The 13473-nt window shown below is 31.8% G+C and overlaps 1 protein-coding gene across 1 annotated transcript in view; it reads left to right on the top strand.

The window, feature by feature from the left end:
- LOC115888979 overlaps positions 1-12688 on the top strand; it is a 29977-nt gene extending 17289 nt beyond the window's left edge. The window contains exon 4 of the mRNA XM_030908878.1: positions 11811-12688. Coding sequence (XP_030764738.1) covers positions 11811-12052 — 242 coding nt within the window. The 3' untranslated portion in view covers positions 12053-12688. The remainder of the gene's footprint in view (positions 1-11810) is intronic.
- Positions 12689-13473: the final 785 nt, after the last annotated feature.

The following is a 13473-nucleotide window of genomic DNA, read 5'->3' as shown; positions in this document are numbered from 1 at the left end:
CAATCTAATAATATGCATAATATTAATCGTCGTTATTATAAATAAATCAACTTCTACAAACTACTGTTTAATGCTCTACATGTTCGAAAGGGTTACAACCCTACCTATTGCACAAATTTATTATTGGTTCAATTTTATTTATAGCTCTTTGAACATATCTTCTTCTTATACTTCCAAATGCATGTACCTACTCTTTATTGTAAATGTTGGAAAATAATGATTTCACTTTTACAAATGATAAGTAATACAACACCCCTCTGCCTCTTGGCGACGGTCCAGGAACCTCGATGGCCATTATACTGCTCTACCATTTCCAATCCATCTTCCGGAGAAATGATATGATTATTTATATTATTTATTTTAGAAAAAACTCAAAATTTAAGTGAGCATGCAGTCAATAATAATAATAATAAAGCACAACAATCAGCTTCACCTACATCACACCCACAAACAATCACACCAGAAACATCCGAAACACATACCATGCTGACTAACACACAAAGTTCATCAGCAGAATCGTCGATAAGACACACCCAACACGAAACATCAATCCCGCCAACAGACACATGCCAACCATCTAATCAAATTGATGAAACATTTAATGAACTATACGCCCAATACCAGGGAGCAAACCCATCATCCAGACTTTTCATTACCAGACCACAAAACACACAAAACATCAAAAACACTATTGCAATAATTAATAACATCATAGGAAAAAGGATTGAGGAATCAAACAGCTACCTAGACATTGAAGAAATTCTCACGCTCGTATACTGTGGAGCAGCAACAACTATGCGAACCCACGAACAGAAGAATAAAAACAACGACTTAACTAAAACTAAAGCAGCAATACCCCCATGGCAGCATCGGCTCCAGAAAAAGATAGCCACACTGAAGAAAGAAATTGGAGTCATCACACAACATTTGAAAGGAAACCTAAAAAAGAGACCCCCGCAAAACATATTACCAGATATCAGCTCAGAAGAATCAGTAGTAGAAATATTAGATACTAAAAACAACAACTACAGGCACAAGCAAAAAGACTAAAACGATACAAGAAGAGCCACCAAAGAAAACAAGAAAACAAACTTTTCAACACAAATGAAAAAAGGTTCTACAGATCTCTCGAAACAACGGAACAGCAAATAAACAATCCACCATCTATTACAGAAGTAAAAACTTCTGGGAAAATATCTGGTCACAAGCAGTAGAACACAACAGAGAAGCTCAATGGATAACAGAAGAAGAAAACAAGCAGATAAATACAACAGCCATGCCAAATGTAACAATCACCTTAGAAGACATCAAAGCTGCCATATCCAAGACACACAACTGGAAAGCACCTGGAGACTACAAAATACAGAACTACTGGCTAAAATCATTCACAAGCATCCACAAACCACTAACGAATATATTACAAAATTTTGTACAAGGAACGGAAGCCATCCCCTCTTTTTTAACTCAGGGAGTTACCTACCTTAAACCCAAAGGCACGGACACTTCACCCCATCTAAGTACAGCCCTATAACATGTTTATCAACAACCTATAAATTACTAACGGCAATAATAACAACAAAGATCAACACTCACCAGCAGAATAATAACATCATATCAGAAGAGCAGAAAGGATGCTGTCAGGGATCTAGGGGCTGCAAGGAGCAACTGGTGATAGATGCAGAAATACACACTCAAGCCAAATTAAAACGTAAGTCTCTACATTTTGCATACATAGATTATCAGAAAGCTTTCGACACCGTCCCACACTCCTGGCTCATACAAGTTCTACAAATATACAAAATCCACCCTCAAATCATACAACTTCTGCAGAGAATCATGGCAACATGGAAAACTACCCTAAACATCAAAATGAAAAAACAACTCATCCACACAGAACCAATTCAAATTAATAGAGGAATTTTTCAGGGTGACTCCCTCAGTGCACTCTGGTTCTGTATTGCGCTCAACCCCCTATCGAACCTACTCAACAAAACGCCCCAAGATGCTTATAAAATATCCTCACTCACACATCCATCTACCATCTCGCACCAGCTATATATGGATGACCTAAAGCTTTATGCAGCAACCAGAAAACAACTCAACAACCTTCTCAATATTACAGAAACATACAGTGAAGACATCCAAATGAAACTAGGAACAGATAAATGTAAAATAAACAGCATTATAAATGGAAAACACTCGATACAGGAAGAATACATTCTACAAGACTCAAATATCATACAGAATATGGAAATGGATGAGACATACAAATACCTCGGATACCTACAAAAAACAGGATTAGAGCATGCCAACATAAAACAGCAACTAAAAAGCAAATACAAAAACAGAATAAAACAAATACTCAAAACAGAACTGTCCGGTCGAAACAAAGTGAAAGCAATAAATACCTATGCAGCGTCCGTCCTGACGTATTCATTTGGCGTTATAAAATGGAGTGACACAGAATTAGAAGAACTAAACAGGTTAACAAGAACAACATGTAACAAGTACCGAATACACCATATACACGCGGCAACAGAAAGATTTACACTAAAAAGAAAAGAAGGAGGAAGGGGATTCATGGATCTAAAGAACATGAACTACAAGCAAATACACACACTCAGAGAATATTTCAGAGAGAAAGCAGTTACCAGCCCACTACACCGAAGCATTGTTAACCTAACAACATCAGGTACACCGTTACAATTCAACAATGAAGCATTCATACCAGTTGATGCAATTACAACAACAAAGACTAAAATTGAAAAATGGAAATCCAAAGCCCTACATGGAAAACATGCAAACCAACTAACACAACCACACATTGACATAGCAGCATCCAATGCATAGCTTACTCATGGTAACCTGTTTGGAGAAACCGAGGGTTTCATAATAGCAATCCAGGACCAGATCATCGCCACACGTAATTACCAGAAATACATAATCAAAGACCCCAAAACACCTACAGACAAATGCAGACTATGTCACACACAAACCGAAACAATAGAACACATAACCGGGGGATGCCCTATACTTGCTTCCAGACAATATACCCAAAGACACGACGATGTTTGCAGAATAATCCATCAGGAAATAGCAAAGAAATATTCACTCATCTGCTACCATACACCATACTACAAATATCAAGCAGCTAACGTTCTAGAAAATAAGACAGCCAAGCTCTACTGGAACCGGGATATAATCACAGACAAAACCACACCACACAACAAACCGACATGACGCTCATCCACAAACCAACCAAGACGACATACTTAATAGAGATATCCATACCAAATTCACAAAATGTCAAGAAGAAACACACTGAAAAAATTGAAAAATATATACCTCTAGCAGAAGAAATAAGGCAGATGTGGCACCAGGACATTGTAAAAATTATACCAATAATAGTGTCATCAACAGGACTGATCCCAAGATCATTACATGATAGTCTGAAAGGCCTTGAACTTGCACCAAAACTTTATATACCCATTCAAAAAACAGTTATCCTCCACACATGTAATATTACACGACAAGTCTTAAATACACAGTAAAAAGCGTTGACGCTTGACTTAAGTCCGCGACTACGTTAAATACCGGAAAGCCCGAGATTCAAGAACATAATAATAATAAATTGCTTTTATTTTACAAAAAAAAATACATAAGATGGTAACAAAATTGCAAGTCTGGCGTAGTCTAGCTACAATAGCTACTCAACTTAACCAGAACATGCAAACTTAATAATTAAATATAATGTTTTACAAATTGCCATAAAAAAAGTTTCAAATGTACAATGCAAAAGCAAAGTATAAAAAAAAGAAAAATATGAAAAATTACGAATGCATTAAAAGATACTCTTTGTATTTATGCTTAAACGCATTCTCACCCAAATTCAACAATTCTGTTGGTAACGAGTTATACCCCTTAACGGCATTTTATGAAAACCCGCGCTGAAAAAATCACCACATAGGCTAATAAAATTACTTTTTCAAATTTGTCAAGCTTTCGAGAATTTTATTCCCATCATCAGGACAGCTTCTAAAATGTATAAATAAAAAAGGCATTAAAATGTTAAAATTGTATAACAGAAAAAACGACTTACGACTGAGTCAATTAACAAAAAAAAACATCCTTTGCACAAAAAGGCCTTAAAAACTAGCATCGTATAACATTGGACTACAAGGACATTTCCTTTATAAAATATTAAAATACGTATCCAACGATATTACTTTTCTTTTAAACACAAACAAAAAGATTTTTTAAAAATTTTAATTTTTACATTGTTATTTCGAGCTCGATCAAACAGTGACTGTTTAATAAAATACCAATGAACTGAAAATTCCAGAACTCTCCTTATCAACAGATTTTTTTTTCCTTTTTTCCACCATAATGACATTTACTTCTTGTACTGCTCTTTTTTATACAAACCCACAACCATCCACGGTTAAAAACTTTGTTTGTATAAAAAAGAGCAGTACAAGAAGTAAATGTCATTATGGTGGAAAAAAGGAAAAAACATCTGTTGATAAGGAGAGTTCTGGAATTTTCAGTTCATTGGTATTTTATTAAACAGTCACTGTTTGATCGAGCTCGAAATAACAATGTAAAAATTAAAATTTTTAAAAAATCTTTTTGTTTGTGTTTAAAAGAAAAGTAATATCGTTGGATATGTATTTTAATATTTTATAAAGGAAATGTCCTTGTAGCCCAATGTTATACGATGCTAGTTTTTAAGGCTTTTTTATGCAAAGGATGTTTTTTTTGTTAATTTACTCAGTCGTAAGTCGTTTTTTCTGTTATACAATTTTAAAATTTTAATGCCTTTTTTATTTATACATTTTAGAAACTGTCCTGATGATGGGAATAAAATTCTCGAAAGCTTGACAAATTTGAAAAAGTAGTTTTATTAGCCTATGTGGTGATTATTAACTGCATCCTCACTTAAATTTTAAGTTTTTTCTTAACTTAGTCACGACTAACCTGCTATTTTATTTATTTTATATTATTTTTTATTGCAGTTGATTTTCCGTATTCAATGTTTTACCCCACGTCATTGTTAAGTTTGAAGGCTTATCAATATTGTAACGATGAATAGATTAAATATTTTAAAAAAGCAGAGCCGGACTTGAAATTAGTTTAAATAAATTGTGTTCAAATGTCCGAAACAAAAAAAAGTATCAAGTGTGGCATATCATTGTACTCAGGAGACCGAGTTCTTTCAAAAACTGAAATAAAAAATGCAGGTCCGTATTTAAAAAAATTAAGTCGGCCTCTGTATCTCACAAATTATCAGCTAATTTGAAAATCCAAAAATACTATCAGATAGCCCTAATAAAGTGGCTATGAGAATGTGCAATTAGTTTTTTTTTATTTTCTAACAAGTAACGACAGGAAAAAATAAACTTGATTTTCAAAAAAATCCGTTTTTTTTTCAAAAAACTCAGCAATCCTTGACATTTTTAAAACTTTTTTGATGGCGTATTGGTGAACATCCCAAGGCGCAACTTTGCCCCAATTTAACTATCTTCGTATCTATTACGGTTACCGTTTAGATACGATTGTTTTTTATGTAATTTTTTTCGAAAAATTACTGAGTTATAGCCAATTCTTATCTTTTTTAAACAATTTCAATTAGTTAGCTATGGAAACAAGTTCAATCGTCGTTGGTCTTAGAGATGTCAAACTGGCACATTCAAACAAGAATATTTTATCGAGACGCAACTAAATTATTGTAAATTTTTCAAATGAAGAAAAGTGTGTAGGATTCTTGGACCATTCGTTTTACAGGATACATTGACCGGTGAACGTTACTTACGCTTTTTAGAGAACGGTTTTCAAGACATGTTAAATTGTTGGTTGAAAAGTTAAATTTAGAGAACATCAATAGAGTGGTTTCAAGATGACTTTGATTATGACGCTCCCCTTCATAATGAAAGAAATGTTAAAAATAATTTTTATCAGAATTATGCAAACTCAGGAATAGGAAGAGGTGCCAGAGGTGAATCAATTACATGAGCCTCCTCGGTCACCTGACCTATCCTATCCTATATAATATTCGTATATGATTTTTTTTATGCGGTATATGGTTAACAACAAGGTTTACAAGGGAACTTATGAATCAAGAAAGGAAGAGGCGATACGGAAGAAGTTTAATAATATCGACCGCCGTTCTTTGAGAAAAGCTTGTAATTCAGTTTTTAAAAGATGCATTTTATGTACTCAAAACAATGGAGGATTTTTTGAACATTTGCTAAAATAACTTAAAGTGTATGTAGTGATATTAGTTTTTTTAGATTTTAATTTGTTTAACGTAAATTGTAAAAAAACCGTTTAATAAAATATTCTGTCTTTTACTAATTATAAATCATAATTAATATAGAATACGAACACCATGCCAACTCAGTGAAATTAGCCAAAAAAAAGATAAGAATTGGCTATAACTCAATAATTTTTCGAAAAAAACATATTATTGCTTAAATCGCTAGAAAGCTTTAAAAATTACGCTTTTTAAGGAGTCATGGCCAACTATGGTTTCCATTTAAATGGAGGAATGTCATCAATAGTCATTTTCAAGTTCCAAGCTCGGTTCCAAGCCAACTGGACGCAGTTTTTTTCGATCATACTGTATTTGTGTCAAAATTATAACAATATAGGACAAATTTTTACATATTTGTAAGTAGGTTTTTTGCCCTTCATGTCAATTAGCTTATCTTATCATACTATAAGTAGGTCGAAGAAAAGGGGTCAATAGTTTGAATATTAAATATTAATTAATTTCCTAATGTCTTAAAACATTTATCTGTCTAACCAACAATAGAATACTGATGCTAGTTATCTGCATATTTTGCTTAATAATTAAAAATACATTTTAACTAGTCTAAATCAAAGCGAATATGACTGTCAGTGTCGGCCCACTAGTTAGAAATAAAATATATTGGTTGTAATTCGTTTCTGCATAAATGATATGATAAATATTGTATAAAGTTATAAGTAGGTACTTCATAGAGAGTATTATGTCGTAGATATCATAAACAATAAGATTAAGGTAACTTCTGTTCAATCTTATCAAATTTATTTGCACTTTCTTGATACAAGTCATGTACTAGCCACAAGTGGTTATTTATAAGATATTTGTAACGTGTATACAGGGTGCTACAAATTCGAGGTACGAGCCTTGGTATCTCGGTAACCGTAATAAATACGAACATGGTTAAGTTGGGTCAAAGTTGCGCTTTAGGATGTTCACCAAGATGCCATCAAAAAAGTTTTAAAAATTTCAAGGATTGCTGAGTTTTTTGGAGAAGACGGATTTTTTTGAAAATCAATTTTATTTTTTTCTGTCATTACTTTTTAGAAAATCAAAAAAAACTAATTGCACTTTCTCATAGCCACTTTATTAGAGCTATCTGATGATATTTTTAGATTTTCAAATTAGCTGATAATTTGTGAGATACAGAGGCCAACTTAATTTTTTTAAATACGGACCTGCATTTTTTATTTCAGGTTTTGAAAGAACTCGGTCTCCTGAGTACAACGATATGCCACACTTTATACTTTTTTTTTTGTTTTGGGTACCTTAACAATAACAAAACTATTTAATTGTTATTGAAAATAATTTCAAATCCTGCTCTAGTTTTTTAATTTATTTAATCTGATTATATTCATCACAACAATATTGATCAGCGCTAATTAACATTAAATAAGGAAAATCAATAAAAATTGTTGGACATTTCAAATCAATACATTTCAACATTAAGAGTACACAAACAATTAAGGAGTAATAAAAAACAATTAAAGAGTACAAAATGCATTCGGAAGTATAAGAAGAAGATCTGTTTAAAGAGCTATAAATGACAGATGTGTGCATTATGGATGGTGGTAAACCTTTTGAACATGCAGAGCATTAGAAACTAGTTTGCAGAAGTTATTTATAATAACTACGATTAATATTATGCATATTATTAGATGGTACACTGAGATTTCAAATTCACAATAAAAAAAGTTAAAAATAATAGATATCTTTAAATTGCTGACCTGGATATTAATTATTTGAATCTTTCAATTGGCGTGATTTTCCTTATTCAATGTTAATTAGATCTGATCAATATTGTTGTGCTGAATATAATCAGATTAAATAAATTAAAAAACCAGAGTCGAACTTCAAATTATTTTAAATAACAGTTAAATAGTTTTGTTACTGTTAAGGTACCAAAAACAAAAAAAAGTATCAAGTGTGGCATATCATTGTACTCAGGAGACCGAGTTCTTTCAAAACCTGAAATAAAAATTGCAGGTCCGTATTTAAAAAAAATAAGTTGGCCTCTGTATCTCACAAATTATCAGCTAATTTGAAAATCTAAAAATACCATCAGATAGCTCTAATAAAATGGCTATGAGAATGTGCAATTAGTTTTTTAATTTTCTGAAAAGTAACGACAGGAAAAAATAAAATTGATTTTCAAAAAAATCCGTTTTTTTTTCAAAAAACTCAGCAATCCTTGAAATTTTTAAAACTTTTTTGATGGCATCTTGGTGTACATCCTAGAGCGCAACTTTGCTCCAATTTAACCATCTTCGTATCTATTACGGTTTCCGAGATACCAATGCTCGTACCTCGAATTTGTAGCACCCTGTATGTATAGCTTATTTAGGATCTCAAAAAATGTAGTTCTATCGTGAAATATTTAATAGGTATTTATTTAAAGATTTTATATTAATCGATATTTTTCTTGCAAACTTTGAACACGTTGCAGCCAATTGTTCATATAGGACATAGAATGACTCAGCAATTTTTCAAGTGTTTTGGAAAATTAGACAACTTTACCCTTGAACGAATTTCACATGTTCGAAATTCCCCTGTTTACCAAACAATACTGATTGTTTTGTCCCACTTATTAGCAGCAGATACTTTCATTCAGAAATAAACATTTTGAGAACCTTAAAATACACGTTTTCGTTATAGACGTCCAATTATCTTAAACGACCTGTATGCAGTTTATGGATTACCATAGAGAAAGATAATAAACTTTCTCTATGTAGACTACTGTCATCAATAATATTCAATAATTTATGCATAACTTGTTTGACTATTTGTGACGACCCATTTATATTATGAACTACGAGTTCGAATTATTATTGTTCTAGCACAGCAAAGGTTCTAGTATAGATTGCTCAACGAGAGAATATGTCAACGAGTGAAAGTTGTTGCCTGTCATTTTATGGGATGGGTTTTATTGTCTGCGGAGCACAGTCTGCGCCTAGATCCTATATGTGTGAATTAAAAATAGTCTTTCAAATACAATTTAAATAAAAAAATTAGATGACCGATTCCAGTTCAAATTGACAGTCTGAACACAGTCAATACACAGTACCTACTGTATGTGAGAATCCACCTTAATTTGGTTATTCAAGATAAACCAAAATCGCAACATTGTCAGAAAACCGTCGAAATTCCCCTGTTTACCAAACAATACTGATTGTTTTGACTCACTTATTAGCAGATACTTTCATTCAGAAATAAAATATTCGAGAACCTTAAAATACACGTTTTCGTTACAGGCGTCAAATTATTTTAAACGATCTACATGCAGTTTATAGACTACCATGGAGAATGATAATACACTTTCTGTATGTAGATTACTGTCATCAATAATATTCAATAACTTATGCATAACTTGTTTGACTATGATAACCCGTATATATTATGAACTACGAGTTCCAATTATTATAGTTCTCGCACAGTACAGATTCTAGTATATGTAGTAACGAGAGTATATATGACACTTGACAGTGAAAGTTGTCACATAGTGGGAGGGGGGGTTAGGTTGCGGGGGGAGCTAAACTCTTAAAAAAAAGCTTAAGATTTTTTTTATTATTGACTACAGAGCACAGTCTGCGCCTAGACCTATATGTGTGTATTAAAAATGGTATTTCAAATACAATTTTATTGGAAGAATTAGATGAACGGTTCCAGTTCAAATTGACAGTCTGCACACGGTGAATGCTCAGTACCTACATACATAGTATGTGAAAATCCACCTTATTTTGGTTATTCAAGATAAACAAAAATCACAATATTGTCAGAAAAACAGCCCTGCTCTAACCAAAGAAAGGCCCCAGCTCTACAACCATCAAACGAATAGAAGAACCAGCTACGTATTCTGGAACAACTTCTCAAACAATTCGACCATCTCCACGCATCTGAATAATGAAATCGCGAACCTTCTAGACACTGTCTGATGTTTAGAATAACTAATACCAGTTACATGAAAACTCCTTCCTGTTTTTCATTCTAATTTTTTTTCTAAACACAGACACGCAAAAAACTTCTTGCGGATTTAGTGATAAAATATAGCAAGATTTGAAAAGCACTCTTCAATTGGAATTCGTAAACAAACGCGTTTTAGCTTACAGCATGTTTTGATTGCTTTGGTTTGGTTTGGTTCGTTTTTCCTGTTGATGTCTAAATTGCATTATTTATTAGGTTATGTTCACATCTACACAAGAAAGTGTTTATGATGTAAAAAGTGAAAGTGTTTATAATGTAAAGCAGGAACATCAACAGCAACAACAGGAGCAATTCCCATGTAACATAATATAACATAACTTGTTTGACTATCATAGGCCATTTATATTATGAATTACGAGTTCGAATTATTATAGTTCAAGCACAGCAAAGGTTCTAGTATAGATTGGTCAACGAGAGAATATATGACACTTGACAGTGCCTGTTATTTTATCGGAGGGGTTTTATTGTCTGCGGAGCACAGTCTGCGCCTATACCCCAAATGTGTTAATTAAAAATAGTCGTTCAAATACAATTTGAGTGGAAAAATTAGATGAATTTCTTTAGTTAGTTCTTTTAGAGTTTTAGTTCTTTTAGAGTTTCGAATAAAATTTTGAGGCTAAAAGTTACTATAAATGCGACATATTTTAAAGTTAAAAAAATGTCGACATATTCACCAGTCTGTACTGACTTTTTTTCTCTTGTTAGCGAAATAGTACAAGCAGTTTAATGCCGATTAAAAGTCGTCTGATATTTTGTCGATTTCGACCTCCTTGATGAGATAAACGCAATTTTATTAATTTGCCTTCATCCAAGTCTAGTAGCAACATTTAAAAATTTTTAATATTATTAACTTGCGAATTTTTTAAAAAAGTACTCATTGATTTCTCATCAAAAAATATGCAAAAAAGTTCCTATAAATACGGGTATGGAAATGCATAGTTTTAGAGTTACAGGTTGTTAAAACTTTTTAAAATTAGGTTTTTTGTAATTATCTCAAATACCATTATTTTTTTATTTAAAATTGCTGTAGGTTGTACTAATAGTAATATAGTAATAATATTTAATAGTAAATTAGGTAAAATATATAATTTATTAATTTAATTTTTATTTTAATTTTATTAATTATGATTAATAAAATTGCGTTTATTTCATCAAGGATGCTGAATTCGACAAAATATCAAGAGCTTTTAATTGGCATTAAACGACCTACACGATTTTGATATCAAAAGAAAAAAGTCAGTGGCGCAAACAAAGCAGAATCGGACCTATGTTGATATGAAAAATAAATCTTAATTTTACGCGAGGAATCTCCCCATGAGAGATGGCACATATTTTTTGAAACGCCCTGTATATAGAGATTAAAGTTGGGCTGAACTGAACCCCCTCAGGCCCCCTTGTAGTGCCACTTATGGCAGTAATCTATATTTTTCCTTTTCTCCAAAGTACCTATTTTATCCTATTTATCTAATTTACTAATTGCTATATACATAGAAATATAATAATATAATAATTAATTTTTTTTCAGATTTTTCTTCGAGGGAGGTAGAAGTAAAAGGCGATTACGTCATACTTAAAGACTTGGCCATCTTAGAACAATGCGAATCTACGACATACCCAAACGGTGTAGTGAACGAAGCTTACGAAATACAGGAATCATACAATCCAATGTATCCAAATTTATACGAAAACGCGCCGCCTTTAAATGTAAACGCATCAGTGAAAGAACCGTATCAGAGACAATCTCCATACAATCCAAATTTCTATTAATGCCCTCTATTTATATAATTTCTATATTGTATAAATTACTTTATAGGTATAATATTATGACGTATACCTCAATAAAATATCGATACCTTACTTACTTCAAAATCTCGTAAGTAACCAAAACCTATTTTCACAGGAGAAACAAAAAATTTTTGCAAGTGAGCTCTATTGCTATGGAATAAAATTATTCACAGATTATAGCGAAATAATCAAAATAATTCAATTTTTTTCAATAAAATAATTCAATAGATTATGAGGTCTTTTTCGAAGACTATAGATATAATATTTGCCAAAAATTGAATTTACGAGGTTTTTAAAGTAAGGTATCGATACATTCTCTCGGACAAGCGAAGTTTTCGGTCGGGGTTTGCATGTCTAGGAGTGAATCGCTATTACGATGTAGTAAGTCGGAAAGAGAAAAATGCGAAGTATTTATTACATAACTACTTAATTCAACGCTAGATTTCATGCGTTTGGGAAAATACTTGCTCTTCTTTCTTGACCGTACTCTTCGTATATATGAAAATCGGCACCCAAGGCCAGAAATACCGACCCGTTATGTTAACAACTAGTGAATAACTGTGATATATACTTAACCCGTCAAGGACTGGCGTTACCATATGGTAACGTTAAACATAGGGTCCATCTTTAACCACTGCATTAGAAGTTTCGTAATTTTTGTTAAATACTAAAATGATCTTCAGGATTAAAATATAACTTTACTTATTAAGAAAAATATAATCCTAGATGATATAAACTGATGGTCCTGTATCATTTAGAAATATTTAGAAATTTTTTATTCGATATGGTGACATATTGAAAATAAATTACCATAATCTAATTTTATAAAAGCACAATTAAAAATAAATTTACTGGACAAAAGAAATATATAGTAAATATTAATTATTATTATTAATAATAAATTAATAGCATAGTTGAATGGATATCTCCTTATGTTATGTCGAATTATGAGCTCCATTGAAGCAGTAGCGTAACTTCAAATGTGAGGCCTCCCCGCAAGATGTTTTTGGGGCCCTTATATTAAAATAAAAAAACACACTAAAAAACATAATATAGCTTTATGTAAGTATATCAAGTCATTTAAAATATAAAAACAAAAAATAAACTTATTCCACATAAGAAAAAATAATAATAAAGGAACATAAAAAATAAAACATTACAAAATAAATCAACATAAAACAAAACTCAGGTACTAAAAGAAAACTAAATAATAAAAATAAATCAGCATAAATAGACTTTTTCTACTAAAAATTTGATTCAAATTAAAATAAATTAATAGGAACAAATAAAATGCAAAAAAGGAACAAATAAAAATAAGAATTGAAAATAAGGTAAAAAGTTTCAACAAAATTTTTTCTCCTTGCTTTAAAATTGGCAAAGGCGTTAATCAAATCAATCGCTAC

This window comes from Sitophilus oryzae, unplaced genomic scaffold (genome assembly GCF_002938485.1).
Source record: "Sitophilus oryzae breed Bouriz unplaced genomic scaffold, Soryzae_2.0 scaffold_810_pilon_pilon, whole genome shotgun sequence".
NCBI lineage: Eukaryota > Metazoa > Arthropoda > Insecta > Coleoptera > Curculionidae > Sitophilus > Sitophilus oryzae.
Note: the sequence above shows the minus strand (reverse complement) of the source record. Positions and strands in the feature narration are given on the sequence as shown.